Source organism: Mus caroli, chromosome 19 (genome assembly GCF_900094665.2).
Source record: "Mus caroli chromosome 19, CAROLI_EIJ_v1.1, whole genome shotgun sequence".
Taxonomy (NCBI): Eukaryota; Metazoa; Chordata; class Mammalia; order Rodentia; family Muridae; genus Mus; species Mus caroli.
In genome coordinates, this window is record NC_034588.1 from 25,323,941 (window position 1) to 25,347,636 (window position 23,696).

At 43.2% G+C, this 23,696-nt stretch overlaps 1 protein-coding gene across 3 annotated transcripts in view; it reads right to left on the reverse strand.

Annotated features, from left to right (window-relative positions):
• Glis3 (GLIS family zinc finger 3) overlaps positions 1–23,696 on the reverse strand; it is a 421,415-nt gene that overhangs the window by 34,519 nt on the left and 363,200 nt on the right. For all 3 annotated transcript variants that reach the window (XM_021152026.2, XM_021152027.2, XM_029472441.1), the window contains one exon: positions 5,263–5,431. In XM_021152026.2, the coding sequence (XP_021007685.1) occupies positions 5,263–5,431 (169 nt within the window). The remainder of the gene's footprint in view (positions 1–5,262; positions 5,432–23,696) is intronic.

Here is a 23,696-nt window from a genome sequence, read left to right on the forward strand (position 1 = left end):
TAGGAATTCTCAAAGTGTGTGTGTGTGTGTGTGTGTGTGTGTGAGAGAGAGAGAGAGAGAGAGAGAGAGAGAGAGAGAGAGAGAGAGAGAGAGGAGGGAGATGTTAGACTCTTCCTCTCTTAATCTCAAAGGCACGTGGATGTCATCTTTCTAGAAAGCATCAGACATCTCAGGAGATGCTGAGTGAAAAATAACATCTTAACTTCTATTATAACGCTCTGATGCTGGCATCTTCATCATCTAATTGTAAAGCCTGCTGCTATGGTGCTCATTTTGTGTCACATGATCATGAGAATCAAGATTGATGGACGTTAGTTATCTTCTGTTTATTTGCTGCCCTCTGGGTTAGGAATGTCTCTGTGAGCATGACAGAGTGTCTGCCATACACGTCAGGGGTCACACAGCGATGAGCACAGAGTAAATTGTATCTATGTGAGTATGCACACAGTCATGTGGAGAATTCATAGCTGGAGTCAACTCTCCTCTAATAGAATAGACAAGCAAGGGTGACAAGTGCTTCTGTGCCCCAGACCTTTGTCACTCTCTCTAACATAGAGATAATTTTCAATTTCTTTGACACCTGGGGACTCTTCCAAGTCCTGAAAAGCCATAACTATGTAGCATACACTCTCAGAATGGCAAAGAACAAAATGATCCTTTCAAGTTGTACTAGAAAGCAAAATAACATCAACGCCACAGTCTTGAGTCTAAGAGCTTTAAAGGACAGCCTTTGTGTGAGGACCAAACACTTTCCTGTTCCTTGTCATTTCTTCTGGGAGATATTCACCGTTCTCTGCAGGGGAAGATCAGGCACATTTAGGATGAATGCTACAGTCATCATGCTTTCCTATTGGCCAAATAACAAACGCCCATTCACAGGAAGCTCAAACTCCTTAGTGTGGCTACTACCAGGTAACTTTCAGTAGCATGCTCCGCCACAGTCATGGTCATTACTATTCCTATTGATGTTTGCACCTATAGACCATTGACTTTCAGGGGAGACAGTGCTTCCTCTATTGCTTCCACCCCATTTTGAGAATAGATGTTCTTGCTCTGAGCCTCCAAAGCCACTGTACCATCCTTTCTTTAGTCTTGTAATTTATCATGCCCTATTGGCTTGCCTGTCCTCAATGGTATATTCAATGTCCACCATATATTATGCTTCATTATTACCAGCCCAGTGATAGACTCAATGAACCCAAGAGACCCCAGGGTGAGAATAGATCCTGATAAGCTTTAACATCTTGGTAAATTCTTATGAGTTCTGAACACACACCAGGACATTCAGAAGACAGAAGCTATGAAGAAGCTGTGTAGATACCTCTTTGCTCAAGAGCAGGACTAGGAAAGCAGCAGGCCTAGCTGAGAGGTACTCTGAAGGTACATATGCAAGAGATAATGGTACCAGGCCACAAGAAAGTCCTTCACCTCTGCGTGTGTGCCCTCATGTGTGGTAGACTAGCACCTAGGAACTGCATCCAAGTATGCAGGAGGTCCAAGATGGCAGAAACATTTAAAATCAAGACCACTGTCATTCTGACTAAACCAAACTAAACCAACCCAAACCAAAACCAAAGAGAATATTATGGGAACCCTCTGAGGGGCCGTGGGTTCTTGTTCCCTACACAGTCCCCTCAATGCTCTTTACCCCTTGTTAAAGCTTCCTCAGTACATGGCATATAACTCAGAGCAAAATACTCTGAAGCTTATGAGGAAACCAGGCTGCTGCCCTCCCAAAGTGAACTCAGCTCTAGCTGGTAGATCTATGAAACAGATCTTAAGAACCAAGGAGTTCCCCGGGGTATGTGCCTCTGACTGGAGAGAAGGAGAGGCTTCCGGGCTGAGAACCACGCTGGGTACGGAAGGCTGCACAGAACACTCACAGAGGCTGAGTTAATGTACAGCAGCAAGTGAGCTAAGTGGGAAGAGTGAGCAGGCTGGCTTGTCTGGAACGGAGAGCTTCACTAAGAAAACAGTGAGGAGAAAGGGTGACTCTTTGACCTTCAGCATCCAGGCAGATGGTCCTGAGTGTCCAATGGTGAGTTAGAATATAGTCCCTGAAGCCTTAGCTTTGGTTAGTCAGAGACATACAAGCCCTAGGTTTCTAGTACTCAGCAGGGACTCAAGAAACTGGCAGTCTTTATTTGATAAATGCCATTTGACTACTTACTCCAAAACAATGATTCCTAACATGTTTCTGGTCTTTAATTCTTGTGCCAGTCTATACATTCTATAAAGAGACACAATCCTCTCTTTTCCTTTAATCTTCTGTGTCTCAGAAGTCTCAGAAATGGGGTTCAGGAAAACTTCTGTAAGCTCTTCCACTGTGGAGAGCCCACATCCCTGCCACTGATACCACAGACTGCACCATGCTTGTGGCCTTCAGAAGGAAGAGAGGCAGCTAATGTTGTTCTCTTGCAAAAATGAGTGACACAAACTTAGGTGACTTATCACTGGGGCTACTAAGATTTCTCCAGTTCAAAATGGCCACCAGTAAGTATTTTTTGTATTTGTTGGTGTAACAGTCACACTATAAAGCCCTGTGACTTAACATTTCCAGAGATGCTGAGTTCCCCTCAAGGGAAGCCACTGTATAGACATAAAGTATGGGTGGCTCATACGACAAGACATAGTAAAACGCTACTTCCCATAAGAAGGGCAAATCAACATCAGGGGATGGGCTGCAGCACTGTTCAAACCCCTGAAATTACGTGTCATTCAGTCAGTATTTAAAAATAAAAATAGATGCTCACCAATTTGAGAAAACTTACATTTATTTTATGATGGTCAGGATGAAAGAACTGGATGTTAGATGGGCAGCTGCGGTGGGCCCTTTCTAACTTCTGACGGTGACTCAGCCCATTTCATTAATGAGCTAAAGCTAAGTAAATGATGAATCAATGCCCGAAAAGCAGGAAAAGATGCCAGTGTCCCACTAAAATCGCAAAGTGTGATCAACCTGTTTCCGTTAAGAAAACTGCTGGAGTTTTTACTGGGGGCTTTCCCAGGCAAACAGCAAAGATGCATAAACCCAGAGCGGAAGGTGAGCCCATTTCCTCTCCAGGTTTTCATCCTGGTCCCTAGTGCAAACATGGTGAATAATTCTGGGTTTCTTCATGTCACCCTCTTCTCTGACTTGATTGGAAGAGATAACTGCCATCTCTCATTTGCCCAGTGAGTCAGGGTGGGGTCAGGATAGACACCCTATGGCAAGGGTATACAGCGAAAGTACAAACTGGTCTTCATTCATTCCCAAGGAGCTTCGGTGTCTTCCCATCCTCTTCCTCCTTTCTCCCTCCATGGTCACTTACATTACTGATCACTGTGCACTCTCCAAATGATTCCAACTGTAATCTGTCAGTCACACTAAGGTACCACGTGATTGCCTAGGAAGCCATGTGCGGCCTACTGTATGCTATGCTGAACACTGTGTTGTTTTGTTTTTATGTTTTTTTGGCCATCTGCAAACTGTACAAAGGCTAAAAGGGACAAGCTCCTCTCAGCTTCCTGAATGCATTAGGACCTGGAAGGACAGACTTCCTGTCTCCAGTGGGCATGACTGTAAGGGGTGGTGACCACTGAGACATGGTATTTCTTAGGTCCTTCAAAGGAAGGCTACACTTTACCATGTACACAGGACTGTTGAAATAATTCTTACCTTCTGGATTCACATTTCTAATGATCCCATACATCCATATGGATCTTTTACCACCTCACAAAATCTCCCTCTCCCCCCCTCTCTCCCCCTCTCCCCACTCTCTCTCATTTCCCAAAGTTTGTTAAAAGGCACAGTGTCTAGAGAGAGAGAGCTTGGGTATTGGTCTGGCTCCTTCTTTCTGTTCTTCAGCAAGTCTGCCTCCTAATGTAGCTCTTGAGTGGCTTCTCCTTACTTCTCTGTCGAACTTCCAGGCTCCATAGTGCTCATGAGGAACCCTACACCAGCTTCACTCTGTAACCTCCCTCATCTCCCACCCCAACTGCAAATACCTTTCCTATGCAGACTCCTCCCTCTCTCGTGTCATCTGATTCTGTATTTCTCCTAACAATGGTTATTGGCTTCCAGTAGGATATGGCCAACTCCTCAGTTTAAAAACACCAGGCTCCACTGAAGCCAGCCCGTTATCACCCAACCATTTATCCATGTGCATCCGGCACGCTGTTACCCTGAAGGGCCAAGACTTTGTGCTCGCTGTGTGCCCTCATCTCTTCCGTATCCAGCCAGCATCCTTACTGCCCCGGATGCTCTTCCCCTTCACCTATGTGGAGAAACACCCCTCTTTCTCTTGATGCCTATACAGCCATTCCTTTCACTCACTGAGAAGCTGTTTGGGTTTGTGGTTCACAGAAACAGATGCACTTGGGGAACGGAGCAGCGGCATGAGCACCCACCCTCAGACCCAAACCTCGAAAGCCACTGGAGAACTCAGAAGTAAAAATAACATGGAACATAGAGTTCTTTAGGGCTTCTTTTCCCACAGAAATTCCTTATACCAACCAAAGGCATTGCTCGAACAGTCACATAACATCTTCTGTCACCTTATAATCTTTTCCCATGGAGCTTCAGTTGGGAAATGAACAACTGCCCATGGCCTGTGTGTTGAGGCACCGCCCTGGCACCTCCTTGTAGTGCTCTGAGGAAGTGGGGCCTAGTGGAAGGACTTTAGGTTGCCCTGAAGGGGCAATTGGGAATATTGTCCTTTTCTGTCTCTTTACTTCCTAGGCATCAGGAGGTGAAGAGGCCCTCTCTGTCACGTGTTCCCACCTGATGAGCCCAAAGCAGCATCCAGTGACCATGGGCTGAGTTCTCTGAAACCATGAGCCAAGACCAACTTTCTTCTTTTTTGTTCCCAGTCATTCTGTCAATAACAGAAACCCACCCAGCACACAAACTTGTATTGCTATCTGTGTAACTATGGTACCATTCCTATCCAGAGAACTCCTCAACTCACTGGTAACTGAGCCCCAAAGCAAGATGGAGAGAGGTGGCAACCGTTGGTCATTGTGATACAGCTTCCAGGTCCTGACACCTGAGCTGTCCACTGCCAGTATCATTTCATTTGTTATACATATATATATATAAATGTAACAGATAATGAGATATTTGGTCCACATACTTGGTGTATGTTACTTTTAAAATGTCACCCCTGGGTAAGTCAACCCACCAACAGATTATTAATAAAATTCAGCAACTGTCAGAGCTCTTCTCGGTAGAGGGAGGCTTGGCGGCGACACCTATTATGAGAGAGCGACAGATGGCCTTACCTCTCAGTGCCTGCGTCCACAGCTGTGAGTGGAGGTAACTGGGAGGAGGGGTTGTGGGGGCTCCCCTGTACATTATGTCCCGGAGAAGGGTGACTGACAGGATGTGGGGGTGGCCCGGCCCCAGCAGCTGTTCCACTTCGAGTTGAATGATTGCTGGCGAAAATGGGAGCTGAAATCAAGAAGAGAGGCAGCATGAGACGGTGCCCTGAAGGGGGCCCACATTTTAAACACCAAAGCTGACAGCGAGCATATTTCAGGGGCTTGTTTGTTTTTCTCTGAGTGCCTTTTTGGGAACAGTTCTCCCCTTCCTGGATACACACAGCTTTTGTTTCTATGGTGGAACAGGTTCCCTGGCTCTTGTGCCTTCACCGCCATCTCGGGAGCTCTGTCTGAACTTGCTCCAGGTTCACCTTTGCCTCTGAAGTGCTGTGTGCCCTTGCCAGCTCCCTATCTGGTCATTACAATTAATCTTGTGCTGTTTGCTTCTGAGCAAAGGTTTCTGTGTGCTCTTCAGTCACAGAGGATGAGAGTTGCATAATGGCATGTTCAGTCAGCTGACTTGCAAGGGGCTCAGCACGGCCCTTCTACCTCTTCTCACTGTGCAGCAAGATGCTGTGGGCCAGGCCTCGGCTTTCTCTGCCATTGCCACATGTCAGCACAAAGACAACAGAAAGCACCTGACTGCAGTTCCAACACAGGGTCCTGGACTCTGAACTAAGAGCCTGAGAGAGAGACTGCAGACATTTCCATGATGCTGTGATGAGCCCTCTTGCTCTCATTCCAAAGAGGCCCTTATCCAAGATGAGAAAGTAAGTAAAGGCAGCCCTCATACACAGCTCTGGCTCTGTTCCCACCACTGTCCCTCACACACAGAGGGTGACTCAGAGCCCCCTTCTTGGGGCAGCCTCACCTTTGAGCACTGGAAAGGACCTCACGTTTGCCTGTGTGCCCATTTACATGAGCTAATTGGTAAGATGTTGCCTGATAGCTGGGGCTTGTCACTTCCAAAGTCACTTGTGTCAGAGAGGAAGGACCCTTACTGTGGGGGACCTACTTGGCAGACATCTCATTAGGCTGCAATCAGGCGACAACATTACCAATGATGCCCTTCACTTCCTTCTTGGTATACAACTCTGATCTAGGTCCATTTCTGCCCCTTTTAAGCTTTACTAATATCAAAGAACAAATGGATTTTTTTTAAATTAAAGAAATCAAGTTCAGGATTAAGAAAAGTCATATTATCAAAAAGATTTGAAGGTTGAAAAGTTCAGGGAATTGTATTTTTAAACCAGTATCACTTTCATCTAACCTCACCAGGATAGAATTAAGACCCCAGGTGACCCAGCCCCCAAAGGACTGATCCAATGGCATCGGAGTTCAAGGACTTACAGGAGCCTGTGAAGAGGCAAAATTACCATCTTCCCCGCTCAAAAAGCTACTGACATGGGTGTGATCTCATTTGAAGGGTTTATTTTTGGGAAATCAGCATCCTGTCAGGTTGGCTCCTATCCTAGAAACCTTCACCCTTCCACAGTCCTCTCAGTCCTGAAGTGGCAGCGAGGCCAGAAAGTGCTTACCGGTTCAAAAAGTCAAGCCCAGGCTTCTCTTGTGCATGTCAGCTTCCATGAAAGTTACACGTCTGCAAACTCGCTGGAGTCACCTTATGAATCACTGCCCTCATTTGTGCCCTGCTGGCTCAGGGAACCACAATTCTGCCTGTATTCCCCATAATAATGTGGCCCAAGGGAGAAGGCTGCTTGGATGGGCTGTAGCAATAGTTATTTTCAACACTGGTCAGCATGAAGCCTGGGTTTTAAATACTGCTCTAAAAATGAACGGGAGAATAGGTCACAGAAACCTGACCGGAAAACACAGCTACCTTTAAGAAACACTGCTTTAGGTATAGAGACAACAGCTTTCTTTTATTTTGTAATTGTGGCTGAACATACCCATCGCTTATTCATGCCTAGAGGTATTTTTGTTTGTATGTGCTTACGTTTATTACAAGGGAAGTGCTGCCCTCACTGTTTACAACCTTGTGGGCAACAGGGCAACTTGGTTGCACGTGCTAAGTTTTCAGTATGGTTCAACAGAAAACAGGGTGTTTCCCAAAAGTCTATAGTAACTGCTTGAGTTGGGTGTGACAGTAGATACAATTACATAGCAAGACAATTCAGTGTCATTGATCGCCTGTCACTGAAAGTGAGGACTTGCTGAAGGACACTGCTTTCTCCCAGCCAAGTCACAACCAACACCTATCACCCATTCGTCCATCATCTATCCATCCATCCAACATTATTTTAAACGGTATGTTTGCTATGTATTTGGCTAGTCTACCATTTATGTATTTCTGTCCTTGACAGAGTTTCAACTTGAAGACAAAGAAGCACAAGTATGCATTAATTCTATCAAAATACCAAGATTTACTACTGCAGACCTCTTAACACTGTCCCAACACTTTAACACATGAATTTGTGACTCTACTCAAGCTAGATAATTAACCACACATGGGATTTATTCCAGCAGCTTCTCCTTCAGTACTTCTGCCATGTCCTCTACCCTGACATACTTAGTTTAGAATTTTTGCCTTCCTCTCCTTTTCTCCTCTGCTGGGGACCAAACCTGGAACATGATGTATATTAAGAAAGTAAGCTACCCTCCAGTTACAGCCATGGTCTCTTTTCAGATTCTCTAAGGAGCTGAACACTCCACAAATATTTGTGGAGTAGCTACCATATGGCAGACACAAAACTTGGTCCTGGGTTAAGCTATAAAACAAGACATAGCTTTTATTACCAATTGCGTTAATTCATGTTTGCTTTTTGAATGAATAGAGACAAACAATCTAAATGCCAATAAAATCTAGCTTGGGGCTCTAAGATAGAGGCAGAAATTTTATCTAACATTTTCTATTCAATTCTGATCAAAGATTGCCCCAGGGTTGTATTAATTCTCTCACATTTGTAAGCAGACACATGTCTTAACCTCAGGGCATCCAAGAGTCCTGGAGCAGAAAGCCAGAGGTATGTGGTGCAGTTGAGGAAAGGTCTTTCCAAGCTTTATGAAGGTACAGTACAAAAGCCAGGAGGAGGTGGTGGTGGTGCAGAGGGTGTGTGGGGTAAGCTCTCAGAGGTAACTGGCATGGAGCTGATGGCCAAGGGTAGGGTCTTCCAAGAGCTATTGGATCACACACATGTCCCCAGCCCTTTCCTTTATAACTATAGCTGGTTCATGACACTGAAATGGGAAGTTCCTCTACCAGGGACCCCTTGAGAAGAAGAAAGTGAGTGCTTCAGGCTTCAATTTAAAGTCTGAATTGGAAGGCATTTGAATAGTTTCTTATCTAGGGTACAATCAATCACTTTTTCTGCAAAAGAAAGCAAACCTCTTGCTTCTGCCTTGTGGGAAGTCAGAGGAGGCGCTAAGAGAAGTAGAGAGAGATTAGGACTTAGCTCACAGAAAGATATTATTAATCACTGTCTACAGAGAATAGTCTGTCTGCAGCATCCAGGTTATAATTGCTTGTTGAAGGTACTACCTGGGACCAAAATAATGAAATGAAATTGATGATAAGCAATAAAGACACAAGCATGTCTTTCTAATATACATCCAAAGGACGACTGTCTGGAGTCAGCTAGGTATGGCTGCAGCGGGGCTCTCCTTGGCCTTTATCAAAGAAACTGTTATCACGGCTCAGAAAATTGTCTTTGCTATCTACAGTGACTTCTAGGAACACCTAACCTCATCAAGACATACATCTAGAATATACTTTTAAGTACTAGAGGCTCCAAGTATGACTTCTCCACTCATAGGACGACAGTATTCCACTACTTCATTAACGTTTTAAGTTTGAATACCTCCCGGCTTTTCATAGACCTGTCTGCTTCTGTATTTACTTACTGACAAATGCACAGGCTTTGCCAAGGTATTTCCAATCTTAGGAAGAAAATCTCCATGTTGGAGCGGAACTGTAAGGTTATTCACAAAAGAAAAAAAATTATTTCTGTACTTACTCAAAATTATTTCCACAGTTCGACCACTGGAGTGTACAATGTGGCCCACCGATCAAAGCCTCAAGAGAACGGATCCCCTCCAGAAGTCAGACAGTATTAACAAAACTGTTGAGACCACATCAACCGGACACAGACTGCCCCTGGGGGCAGCTTTCATTGTTGAGTCACCTTGGGGGTCAGTGCTGTCTCCAAAGCTTGAAGGGGGCTTTTCTGTGAACTTCCAGACACTGCTGGTGATTGGCAGCTGGAACAACTGATTAGGCACAGCACAGAACAAACTGGAAGCCCTTATTGCTTTTGTGATTAAGTGGTGGTGACCTTCCCCAAGGAAACAAAGCCTGCTGAAGCAATGAATGCATGAACTCTGCCTGCTGCCCAGAGCCAGAAGCCCTCTTCCCTACTGCTGGGGACTCTTTTTCACAGGGCCTGGCTTATGGCTGACCTCGACCCTGTCTCCAACAGTAATGGGCAGAGGTGGCTCTGTGATCCATGTGGCTCTCAGGCCCTCAGGGATGGTGAAGTCTAGGCTGCCACCTTGAACTATTTCATTTAATCAGGGTCAATCAGCATCTTTATGTCCAAATAATGACTATTAATCTATTATTTCTAATGGACAGGACACCTTTGGGGATACTTCACCTGTGAGGTATTTACCACACAAACAGAGGATGCAAGGAGTACTTTAGGAACCACAAATAAAGACTACTTGCCTTGGGCCACTCCAAGGTCTGTTGTAGGCTCCTACCCACGTCACTTCCTGACTGTTTTCATCATTCAGAGTATAGGGACAACGACTTTCCTGTCAGTCTGAGGCACACAAAATTAGCTAGCACAGACAGGCCTCAGAGAGTAAGCCTGTAATCCTAACTAATAGGGATAATGAAGTAAGAAATCTCAAGTTCATGGCCTGCCTGGGCAGTTTAGTGAGACTGTCTGAAACAAAGGTCAAAAGAGGAAGGCATGGATCTAGCTCAGTGGGCAAGTCCTTGCCTGGTAACTGCAAACCAGGTACAATTCACAGTCCAGCAAAGAATAGCTAGTATGTTTTCTTGTTCAAAATGATGGGAAGCTACACTTGTTCTTTGAAAATCTGATAACCCAAAAGAGTGATAGAGGAGAGACACTCAGGTGGCTACCACACTCGCAGTGAGAATGTTAAAAATAACACTCTCGGTTTCTGTCCATTCTCAGCCCTGATGAGGGAAAACGTCCAGTTCTGAAATTTAATTCCGACAAGAAATGAACTGAACTGTTCAGTTTGGAATACAAATCGCTGGTAAGAAATGTGCCTTTTTTTCTTCCCCCCAAGTAAAGATTTCAGATCCACGTCAGAGGTGTATTGATCCACAGGTAAGGAAGAGAGGCCTGCAGGGGGACTGGAGAGCAGGCAGCAGTACGTGCCCTTTACTGTGGCAACTGTGTTGTCCTGGCTGTGGATAACGTGCCACCAGAAGATTTACTGTGTCTGTGGAGACTGCCGCGCTTCCCTGTAAACCTGTGTTTAGGGGCATTTATGGCCTCTGAAAAGCCCTAGCTCCACTCTGGCCTGTCCTCACCAGAAGGGAATCAACCTTATCCCAAGATGGTGACTCTCACTTGTAATGGATGTCAGAGCCATGTTGGGCTCCTGAGAAATGACATTAATTGCTTGGTGACTAGCATAAGGGGAGGAAGTCTGGGCTGACCATTCATCTCTGGGGCAGAATTTCAAGGGTCAAGGCACAGATGAGCAGACTAAATGATGAGACCAAGGTAAATTGGCTCTCAAGGAGACATTAACAAGAATTAGAGGGTCCATATGAAAGGTGAGCTTCATCTTGTCTCTCTGTCTCACTCCCAGGAGGAGAGATTTAGAGTCAGGAGGAGTTCGATAAGCCATTTAACTGCAATGGAAATTTTGGCTCTTTTGGCCTCATCAGAAATCAAGCACCCGAGACAGATGGTGTCAGTGTCAGCATGGTTAGGAACAGGAGGTCCTGCACACCATGGGAGCCCCATGGACCTGGATTGGAAGTTTAGCCCTAGAGATTGCCAGGTGTTTCTTCATCTTAAAAAGGATAATAATTCAGAAGACTGCACGGAGAAAAAGAAATATGTAATGTATTAAAAACCCAAATAGCGCTTTGGGAGATGTCCCAGCAGTTAACTTGATTTGCTGCTCTTGAAGATGACCCAGGTTTACTTGCTAGAACCCACATGGGAACTCAGAAATGTCCGCAAGTCCAGTTCCAGGGGAATCAACACTCTATTCTTGCTTCTGTGAACAACGTGTGTGCGGTCCACAGTCATACAGACACACATGCAGTCGAAACACTGATATACAGAAAATAAAATAAGATTAAAAGAATTAAAAGCACATAGCACAGAGGGTGAGCTATGGGTATACGCTTACAGAATGCTCTTGTCATGTGACAATATTACTGCAATTAATACAATCTTAATAGGATTATGGAATCACAAAGACACAAATTGCTCAGAAATGGTAACTATGTAATAACACTTTCCTATATAAACCCGGATGAAAAGAACTGCACATAAACTGTGCACTTGGGTCCTTCACCACGGAGGAGTTATGTATCCTCTTCATTCAGCTTTTTTTGTTCAGTATTTTTTATGTATACAGTACAAAGTGTTTGAGTCCCAGAACAAGTCCTGATAGAGTTAAAATGTTCTTTACTTTGAAGGGGTAATACACACCTTTGCAATACAACCCATAATACATTTCAGCTTAGAAGATAACAAGTCATTTTCATGCATGACTGCACTTCGTTAAGGAGCGAAAATGGGCTGTTACTAAAATGTCAACACAATTGTCCCTCTTGAAGCTTAGTTTATCTTGAAGTATTTTACATTTTCAGTGCTTCCTTTTTGTTTGTTTCTCCTCTCCAGGAGCATAAAGATTCAGCCTTAGTTAATTTTCAGAATTCAAAGAAAGACTTCCCTTTAGACATGCTGGGGAAAACAGCCAATATTGGGAGTGTTCAGATATCTGGTCCCCAAGAGTGAAAATTTAAGTCCAATACCATCTGCCGCTCTTCACAGTACACCTCAAAGCAATTTAATTGCACCGTCATCCAATGGAAAACGCCCTCCTGACCTAAATTCACACGCCAGAAAGAGTTTTCTAGCAAGGAAAATGCCTGCCAGGGTAATTTGCTAGGAAGGCTGTATTTGATTCTAAAGTTAATTGGAGACTGCGAGAGACCCCCAGTTTCTGCTAATCCTTGTTGCTGATGAAAAGGGGATGTTTCCTGTTTCCCTTTTCCTTTCCTCCTAATGTCAGGGCTTCCCCACCCCCCCACCTCTCATCAGGAAGGGCGTCGTCATTCTGCATCCACATTCCACCTGTGTCAGGAGAAAGCCACTTCTTAAAGTTTGCACATCCATCCCTCTAATCTTTCTCTTCTCCCTGTGGCATGAATAATTTTAATATTGCCAATCACTAAAAAAAAATCTATTCTTCCTGCCTGTCTCACTCCCCGCTCCACTTTGCAGTGTGGAGTATCATTATCCAGCAGTCCTGATAAGAGCATAATGAAACAATCCCTTCTCAATCGCATCGGGTGGCTGTCACACTAAAGTGACACCACCCGTACATCCCTGACATACTACCCTCAGCTAATTGATGGCAAACAATGGAACTGTCTCCAGTGCTCTAAGACAAAGGAAACATACACGTGTCACTTGACAGGAGAGCTACCTGGTAATGGACAAACAGATGTGTTAGGAGGCTGCTGGATTTAGGTAAGCGAGGGCACAGTTCTGAAGACTGTACCTATTAGCTTTGTGCTTAAGAGCGCTGTTGTTCACTGGGGAACAGAAATAAATAAGGTAAAGTAAGAATGTATTGATGTCTGGACAGTTACATGAATATTCAGCTTCTCTTACAAACAGATATTCTCCCTAGAGCTCCAAACTTCAGCATAGGCAGCCCAATTACATTTCTAGCTCACGCAGCTAGATTTACCACCAGGGAAGAAGTTATTAGCGCTTGGTATAGAGTATACATGCTTATAAGCCTTTCTGGGGTATATCACGGTACAACTAGAAGATATGGCTGATGTCACCCACGTGAATGCCAAAGGTTACCATCAAACATTCTGAAGATACAGGTCTAATTAGCTTCTGTTCGGGAAAGCTCCTGACAAAAACATTCTTTTTTGATTTGAACGGCATCATTCTGGCACTTTGCTGGGGCCAACATTTCATGCAGCCTTATTAGACCATTCCAGACAATGCATGACACATCAAACCTCAGATCGCAGACTGTGTTTCTCCTGAGTACCACCCCTCTCCTGCTTAGTCGCCCTACCTTACACAGAGAAGGCAGTAGCCCAGTGTGAACATGCAAACCATGCAGCCTTCTCTTCCGGTAGCCACATTTCCTCTCTGCCTGTATGTTACATTTTCACCTTCTTTCCGGTCAGAGAGGAAAGCAGACAGCAAGAAGGTAAATCTGGCATGGCTAGGTGTTCCTCGTGGTAATTAACAAGTTCTCCTCACCTCTGTATGTGTAGTAAAGCCTGGCTCATTCATAAATAATAATAACCGTTTTAGTAAAACATATCCGATCTCCTAACCCGCTGCTATACTTTCCATGGCTGTAACACAAAAGATGGGATCGTGAAGACAACCAACCTGGTTTTGATTGGTTCTTCTACCTGAATAAACTGCTGAACTATAGACTCTCTGAGGAAACCTCTCTTTCCTAGATGTATAGAAATTAGTAACAACAGTCCTCTGCAGGGCTATTATTACTAGCCTAAGACAAAACTGCACAAGGAAGTTGGTTTCATTTGTGGCCCTTTCTTCCTTTTTCATACCTGTTCTTACAGTCTTTCTTTATCGTCTATTTTGACTCACAAGCAGATATTCATTTTTTTTAATCATGAATTTATGTTCACATACAACATTTTGGGAAGAATTTTGATTTAGCGATTTTTCTTATCTGAGAACAGTCGTCAGTTACACTGACTTCAAGGTATACTGTGAGTCATAATATATTCTGAGGATTCAGGTTATCTTCCCTGTTGGAATATGACCAAGTGGGCCCCTCAAGTGTGACATTTCAATTCTTGCTTTACTCCTGGGAATAAAGATGTGGACATCTGAGAGGGGCTTTGGTTTTAAGGAACAGCCTGTGCTCTCTAGGGTCTAAAACCCCTCCACTTCTAGGAAGAACAAACGTGAACAGAGTAAAACCATGTGGACTCCTGGATCTTGCTGCCAGCCTCTGGCTCAACCTGCCTGGAACCCAGGCCTTTCCTCTCTAGCGGTGTCCTCCCTGATGAAAACATGGCAGCCAGGGCATCCCATGCCAGCCCGCCCCTCAGATCTTCTAGCTGATGACTTCAGGGATTATTCTGTCTGAGGGCCTCTAATCTCAGATTCCCAGAGATCATCCCACAAAAGACGAAGAAGAATAAACTTAGTCTGCCTCCCTTCAAGGCAGATGGTTTTACTACCATCTGCCTCCACTGATGAGCCTCACAAAGCTCTGTGGAAAGCCATAGGCTGGGAAACATCTGACGCCTTCGCTAAATCTAAAGACTATATAGGCCCAGGCCAATTCCTAGGTGTTATGTGCTCTTAACTCCTCTTATAAGGCATCTCTGCTGTAATTAATTTAGTTCAGTTAACGTGCTTTATAGCTTCCTCCATTTCATTTGGTCACTGACAGATGTTCCAGATGGAAGTCTGAAGGTGAGGTCAGTAAACCTGTTTTGGAAAGGACCAGAGAGTAAACGTGTTAGGTTTTGTAGACCAAAAGCAATGCCCTCCCCTCCATCCTATCTGCAGCTGTTCTCATCCAGAAACTTACTTTTGTCTGCATTTACCTTTCAATTTCTTAAAACGACCATTAGTTCTCTGGCTATGCGGGAACAGGAGGCAGGCCAGATGTGGCCTGCTGGGTATTTGCTGATCTCTGGTGTAAAGAGAATTACTGTCGTATAACAGCTACAGAGAAAACATCCGTCACAGTATGATTAGAAAAATAGGAATTATAAAAACTAAATGTGAGGTAAGAAAATAACCAGAAATAATTTTATAGGTACTGTGGACTATGTTTTGAGGTAAATGACAGAGCCTGGAAGAGACTATTTACAAAAGACATCAGGAGAGACCAAGACTATACCTCATCAATGCCAAAGCAATGGCTGTGTGAAGTTGCGCTGGCCCAGCCTAAGTACAATTTCCCCTTTTCTGCACCTGTTTCACCTCACGGGTTCACTGTTCATTAAGTCCATTTTTTTTCCAAGCAGGCATAGTGTTGGAACTCTAGATGGCCAGTCTAACTAGACTTACACTCTGTGACAATGGGCCACAGTCTAATGCAGAGATTTGAAAGTGGGGCTTAGGACCTGTAAGCTCCAAGGTCAAATCTTGTTTTGGCCTCTTGGAAGAAATTCTGTCTCTAATCTCTAGAGGGGATGCTGGTGTCTGTTACAGAAGCCAACATGGCTTATCAACAGTTCCTTAAGCTTTTGAGCAGAGAGGGAGGGAGGGAGGGAGGGAGGGAGGGAGAAAGGGAGGAAGGGAAGGAAGTAAGGAAGGAAGGAAGAAAAGATGTTTGAAAGAAGAGCCGCCGTTGAGAACTTACAGTCACCATTATTACTACCACCAACCTAAAAAGGAAAGTCGGTTCCCCTAAACACAATACCCAGCAGATAGGGAGCCAGGTTGAGGCTTTAGATTTAGTTCCACCATCTTCCTGCCTGACACGTGGTCTTTAAAGAAAAAGAACCACACCACTATTTTTGTGCTCAAACCCTAGTAACTATGAAAACAAAATTTTGACATTGTGAGTTTGGGGCTAATTGCCACCTAAGTGATGCGTTTCTGATTCCAATTTATTTATCTTTAGAGCAACACAGTGGAGGTTCTACATTAAAAACTAGGCAAAGTGCTGGAGTGTAACATTTAAAGAATTCTATCTTAGTTTTCTTTTACTCTACTAAATGATACTGAATTTCTTTAAGCTTTCTCCCCCCCCCCCCCTTTTTTTTTTAAAACCCCCAAAAAAAAAAAAAAAATGAGGATGGCAAGTCATTTGTGCACCTGTTCCCCGTGCTTTTGTTCAGAACCATAATATCCATTCCCTAGGATTTGAATACAGCAATAATTAGCACTAACAGATGTTGAACGCTTGCTGCCTCCTAAGAACTCTTAATGTCATTAAGTTCAGCGATCAATCTCAGTAATGGGAAAGTCTCCATTGGTGGCAAGGAAGTGTTTCCATTTGGGAATGTAGTGGCAGAGCAGATTGGCTTCCTGGTCAATGACATATGTTTGACTTTATGAAGAAGACAGGGGATATTACCCATGCTTAGTGTTTGTAGAGATAGAACTTAAAACTGCCTGAAAATTCAAGCACAGTGGACCTGAAGACAGACACCTCTGTCTTGTTGACAGCAGGTTAAAAACCAACAACAACAAAAAAACCCACCCATTTCTCATGACAAATATCCAGTCCTTAGATATGTTTGATATCAAGCCAGGCGTGATGATATATAAGTGGAATTATTGAAACTGGTGAGGCAGAGGAAAGAGGATTGCTGTCAGTTCAATGCTAGCCTGGTCTACATACAGAGTTCTAAGCCATCCAGAGTTACATGGCAAGACACTATCTTTAGGGAGAGTGGTGGAGCAAGATAAAAAAAAGTTTAAAAGTTTGGTATAAACCAACCTGGGGAAGAAATTCCTATGCAAGTTGATGATAGCTTGTCTCCTTTAGTAGTGACCAGCTACTTTCTGCAGCTGTTCATTCCTAAAAGGTAGAAGGGATGACTCTCTTAAGACTTTCAGAGGAGAGGGTCCAGTGACAGAAAACCTCTCATGCCATAGGCTATGATTAGGTATTCACAGAAACACTAAGGTTAGGCTTAACTCTGTAGTTCTAAGCTGACAGACAGACAGACAGACAGACAGACAGACAGATAAATGATACACAGATAGACAGATGACAGATAGATGATAGGTAGATGACAGACAGACAGACAGACAAACAGACCAACAGATGAGTAGCCACATTCACAAAGAAAGAACTGGGCTAGTGTACAAGAAGATAACCAGAGTCTAGCCAGAAAACATCCTGAAAGTGAGGCAAATAGAGTCTCAACTCAGGAGGAAGACCAAGACTCCAGAAGGATACTTGTAACTTCCACTACTGTGGGATGGAAGGGTAGCAGCGGCTCAAGGCATGGTTGGGCACATGAATGGGGCTGATCAGTCTATGATGAGAGCAAGGAAGGCGCTGTAAGTGCCAACCCGAGGCAGAGCTTTTGGTTAACACAGAACGGGTACATGTCGCCATACTTAATCTCGCTTCAACCCTATGACTACTGTAAAGTATCTAAAGTTGCATGTGAGTTAATCCAATAGTGTCCTTCAGTTTAGAGCCACATGTTATCCTTAACCTTTCTTTACAATAGTGTCCATACAACAGTAAAAAGGAATTCTCACTATGCCTACAAACACCCGAAAATATAGTTCTTAAGAAAAGAAAACCCTCTGTGCATCAGACAGGAGACCAACTTCATTTTTCTTTCTTTCCTTAGAGGCTAAAGCCAATGGAAACAGCAAGTCAGAACTTTGGACCTATTTATTCATTTATTTATTCATTTATTCATTTATTTATTTATTTATTTATTTATTTATTTATTTATTTATTGCTCACAGCCTATTTATTTATTTATTTATTTATTTATTTATTTATTGCTCACAGCCACAAAAGGTGTAAAGTATTTCCGTTCTTGCTTGAATTTCATCTTGCCATTCATCTGTTCCCTCAGACCTGCTTGAGACAGACTGCAAAGGAGAGATAAATGGCCCTCCTCATATCCCACATGATGATAAAATAATATTAAATCAGTAGCAGGTGGGGTAGGGGGGGATAAACGATAATACAAAGACAACCAATACCTCCCCTAGTGGGGACAACGCCACAATTGGTGAACCTTTACTTCTTTGTCTCCTCTTACAGGAGGTGTGCAATGTTTATATAAACACTGGACATGTACCTCTGACATCTACCCCCGGTCCCCAGTCATGGCCACACTGTCTACCATGAGCTAAGCAGCCTTCTCTTCCACCTGGCTCCACTGCCACTGTCATGATCTGCTCCAGCCCGAGGACCCAAGAGGTTATACAGCGAATGTTCTGAAACTGTGAGCTGTTTTAAGTCCTTCCTCCTGTAACCGTCCTCTCACAGGTATCCTGATGACAACCATGCCAAAGGAACCAATACCACACTTTCTTATTGATGGGAATGGGAGCGTTATGTAACTTCCAGGTCTTACGAATTAAACTGCTTGTTCATGTGCAGAAACATGTTTTTACAGCAAAGACTTGTGCATACTGGAAAACTTAGTGAATCAGCTTAATCTTGCATGAAAACCCAGCAAGAGTACAAGGGAATACTCAGACAAGGGAAACTGAAGCATCCAATTTAGCAGTGTGTAAACATATAAAGGTAGTAACAGTTGTTAACAGCTCCATACGTGTCCCTGTGACCTGTGCTGCCCGGAGATCTATATTTTAATTTTCTTCAATGGAGTGTGTATGATAAAAGCTCGCTCACTTTTAACTGGAAAAAAAAAACAAAAAAACAACCCCAAAACATCAAAAACCAAAAATCAAGTGAGCCCTTTAGAGGATCCCATAGTGAACAACCCAGATGTGCTATAGACTCACACTCTACCTGTCCTCTTGTATAGAGGACTGGGTTTTTTTATAGAAGCCACACCCACATATATTGAGAGTCAAAACAATGGGTTCCAAAGTGAGCTCCTGGGATGAGCAGCGCTCTGCATAGCCCTAGGTTAGAATGATCTGGCAGAGATGCAAAACCTTGGGTTTGCTCAGAACTACTGACTTGGAGAACCAGGGGTATGCTCAGAAAACTGCATTTTTACAAAGTCTTCCACTTACACACACTGATGGACTGTCTCAGGGTTAGGGAGGATACAACTCTACATTAGGGACATTACAGCCCACAGAGGACATGAGGCTCACTCTACGGTCACAGTCACAGACAGCAGATGCTCTACATCAGTGGTTCTCACCCTTCCTTATGCTGTGATCCCTTCATACGGTTCCTCATATTGTGATGACCCGCCCCCACACACACACACACCATAAAATTATTCATGGCTACTCCATAAGTGTAATTTTGGTATTGTTATGAATCATAATGTAAATATCCAATATGCAGGATAGCAGATACGTGACCCCTATGAAAGGGTCCTTCAACCTCCAAAGGTGCCAGGACTCTCAGGTTGACAAAGTGTGATGGATTCAGATGACAGCTTGAGAAGCCAACAGGAGAGGCATCATGAAAGCACTGCCAGATATGTCCTTCATGGTCCTTTTGTCTCCATTCCCTCTGTCCACCCTATTCCAAAGTTTCTCCCCTTTGTAAATTCTAAGCAAAACAGTGCTTTCCAAAGATGATGCAAGACATAGTTATGTGTTTTACAATGCTCTGTGTCTTTCTGAAGACTTTAATGTAGAATTATGTTCATCTTCTACAGCTCTTTCTTATAAAGTTTAATTTACTGGGGAATCTGTGTGTCAGTTTAGAACCCTCTAATGAACACCCCGCAAATTAGCAACCAGGTTTTTTTGAAAAGAGACCATGGGAGGCTCTTTTATAGAAAATTATATCTAGCATTTACAACTTTCTAAGAAGCAATCCAAAGACAGTGAATATACTCAATTTAAGAATGTAAAAAGTATATTAGAACATATAACATGAGATTACACTGAAATGAAACACTATTCATGAAGGATGTTAAAAAGTGCTGTTTATTGCAAAAACTGGTATCATCACAGGAGAAAAAACTCCCTTCTCCTAGCAATATAAAACTTCACAAATTAATTTTTATTTTCCTTTCATCATGCTTATCTATGATTACCAGAACAGAGAGCTTTTGTCTCCCTAAAAAGCATAAAGTTACATTAAAATCTGAATAGTTCAACAGGACTTACTAGATCTAAACATAAGGATTACTTTATAACCTGGCAGAATCAGTACCAATAAAATCCCCGCATTCTTGAAGGTCTCTCTGGTTCCTGCTGCAATAGCTTTCCATTTCATCGTAGTTTCTGTGGGACTAGACTGTCTCAGCCATCTCCATCAAAGGCCTGCGTTGTCAGGAGCATCTCCTGCGTGGGTATCTGTCCATCAGGTTGGACTGACTGGAGGGTAAGTGAAGAGGATGCAAGCAGGCCTCATCTCTGGGTCACCTGACAGCCTTCCTTTGTAGCTTTAGCCCCACTGATCAGCAGTTCTGAGCAAGTCCCAAGGATTTGCATTTCCGGTGGATGATTCTAATGTCTAGCACCAAGTCTTCATGACTGAGATCATCGGTTTATTAGGATCAACTCACACTGAGACCACAGTTAACATCGGTGCTTTAGACGGAGCCAGTGCCTTTTAGACACACATGGATCAGATCATCTGTCTACGTAGCATTCTTTGTGTGTGGAGCCTCTGCTAAGCCAGCACGGGTTCATTTGGTCCATGCTGCTGTTAACACATGAAATTTATACTTGCCTACTTCATTAGCACATTATAGGAGCTCAGATTTCTACCGGTCCTAATACTATGAACGTGGCATTCACACCTTGATTTGCTGTGAAATTCTAACAAATTCTCAATAAATCACCTGGGATTTCCATACTAACCTAGGCCATAGTCTCTGAAAAACAGAATAGAAGCAATCCATTTTCGGGGCTTTCTGACCACTGTCCCTGCCCCTGGGGCCCACTCAGCAATAGGCCTGGGGAACCCAGGAGTCCTCCAACAGTGAGAAAGTAAACACCACAATTTAATACCGCCCTCAGCAGGGGTTCAAGTTTATTTAATCCTTTTAACCTAGAACACTATTTTCTCTGACAAAGATAAAAGTCTTTTTAGATAATCCATTCTGATCAGCCACTGTCTTATCAATCTGAGAAGTCTGCTTCAATGAAGAAAGTAGATACTTCAGGACATATTGGATTTCTATGTATCACAATTGCCATCTTCCCTGCCCATCTTAAGGCCATACAAATAAATCCTGTGACATCTGAGGGATGATGGAGCTCAAGGCTGTATTTAAGAGCTTCCTTGCCCACACCAACATATATTCAACAGGTTCCCATAAAGATATTTTGTGCTAAATCATTTCTCTAGCAACTAAAGGCATACATAGCTCATAATCATTACGTAAGTACTTTCCTGACTTACTTTATCTCCCTGATCTTTATTAATAAAATCTAAAGAGAATAATCAGGTACTTTGTGCAGTGCTGGTGATAAACCCCAAGGTCTTACACATGTTACACAAGCTAGGCAAGTTCTTTCCCATTGCACCATACCCTAGCCATCTCCAAGTATTTCTGCCACCAAGACAAGTGTTAAGTCCATCAAATAAAATTAACAATTCATATTTCACATCAAACTAATTCCAAACTAAGTCCATGTGGACTGGCATGTGTCCACAGACCTTTAGCCCATACACACCTAGTGTGCACATGCACTCCTCATACGTGCATGCCAAGAGCTTAGCAAAGAAGGCATGTAAGTTTGGTTTTATAGCTCTTCTCCATGTGTGGTTCTGCCTCTGAGCTTGTTGCCTATTCAGCAAATCAAAAGGTATAATCAATTATTTAAAATAATTCAGAAGGCAAGAAAGTGCAATAGCACCTGAGGGAAACAAGCATAAAGTAAGGAGAATAAACTTTGACACTTATGAGCCACCTGGAGAGATAAATGCTGGGAGGGTGGCTCCTGCCTACATCCAGTGTTCTCAGGGGCAGAAAATGCCTGCCAACTGTAGGATGAGGCACTGATGGCTGCAGCGACTTACACTGCCTTGCCTGGCGTCACAGTTCTTCTGCTACAGCTAGAGGCTCAAAGGCAATAGCTCAAGATCGTTCTGAGAACCAAATAAAGAAAAGCCTCACAGATGACAAAGCCACTTCAAATGGAAACTAAACCTTAAGAAGTTGAAAAGTCTAAAACTTTAAAAATAGTACCAGACATGTAAAAAACGTACATCCAGTCCAACACGAGAGCTGAAAGTGAACTCTATATCAGATGCATACAACATAGACAACATTTTCCGTAGCGTCAGGTGTCATAGCAGGGAAGATGTGGGACAAGACTGGCCAATCCCCGAGAACTGCTGCTATTGAATGTGGGTTTTCTCAGTCTCCCTGATTACCTTTGACCTTAACTTCTGAATTCCAGATCTTTAGCAAGGTCTCTTCATTGGCTGAAAAAGTACAGGGATGGTGATAGCTTGTTTTAACTATTCTATCGATTCATTTGGTGAGTTAGAATAAATGTTCATGTGCCAGCAATGTGCAAATCCAATGCTCCTGGTCAAGAAAGCTATCCATGTCTCCTCACTTATGTCTCATACAGAGGTTTTCAGTATGTGTTGGTGGTGTCCAGGGGCAGCCACACACATTTGATGATGTATCTTTGCATCTTTTAAAGATTTGGTCAGCCCTTCAAATAAGTTTTAATCAACCTCTCTGGATTTGAAAGAGATGAGGCTATGTTGTTTCAAAGAAAAAGTCCCCAAGCAACTGTTCAAGGTATCTTGATGCTGGCACAGTGCGATTAGGACTATTTTGATGACTGATGCTCTTGGAATGAGCATCTTCCTAATGTCCTTGTCTTCTGTACTGGATCATCTTGAGGACTGTCAAACTTACAAATCCACACAAGCATATCTTTCTCCTACGCCACTGGAATGCATCAGTAAATTCTTCATTCTCTATGCCTTATTAGTACTTCTCAAAAGACAAAAAAAAAAAAAAAAAAAGATTGCATGCTGCCAACCTGGCTATGGATTGAGATGCTGATGGGAATGAGATCTGCAAGTTACCGAAAATGGAAACGTCTCATTGTCTAGAATATGGTGCGAATGCGACTGAATTTCAGATGGCTTGCAGCAAGAGTTTTCTACATGTAAAGTAATAAAACCAATTATGTTTGCTCAAGGACTCCACCACCATGGAGTCTAGAAAATGCACCCAAACTGCAAGCTAAGGCAACCAAAGAAAAACAAGGAGTTCTTGCTGCATTAGACTAGTCTTTCCTTTCTTGTTGCAACCTGCAATTTTCTGAATTTAGGGTCACGTATGATTCAAACCCAGGTAGAAGACAGGAGATCTAGAGTGTCCTCCCTTCCCCTCCCTTTAGTTGGGAGACATTAATGGTTATTCTTACAGGTTGCTTTACTAATGTGAAAGTTTTTTTGTTTGTTTGTTTGTTTGTTTCGCTGCTTTTTTTTATTTTTTTTTAGAACATGAATTATTTATTTATTTTTTAAAATATTTTTATTACATATTTTCCTCAATTACATTTCCAATACTATCCCAAAAGTCCCCCATAGCGCCCCCCACTTCCCTACCCACCCATTCC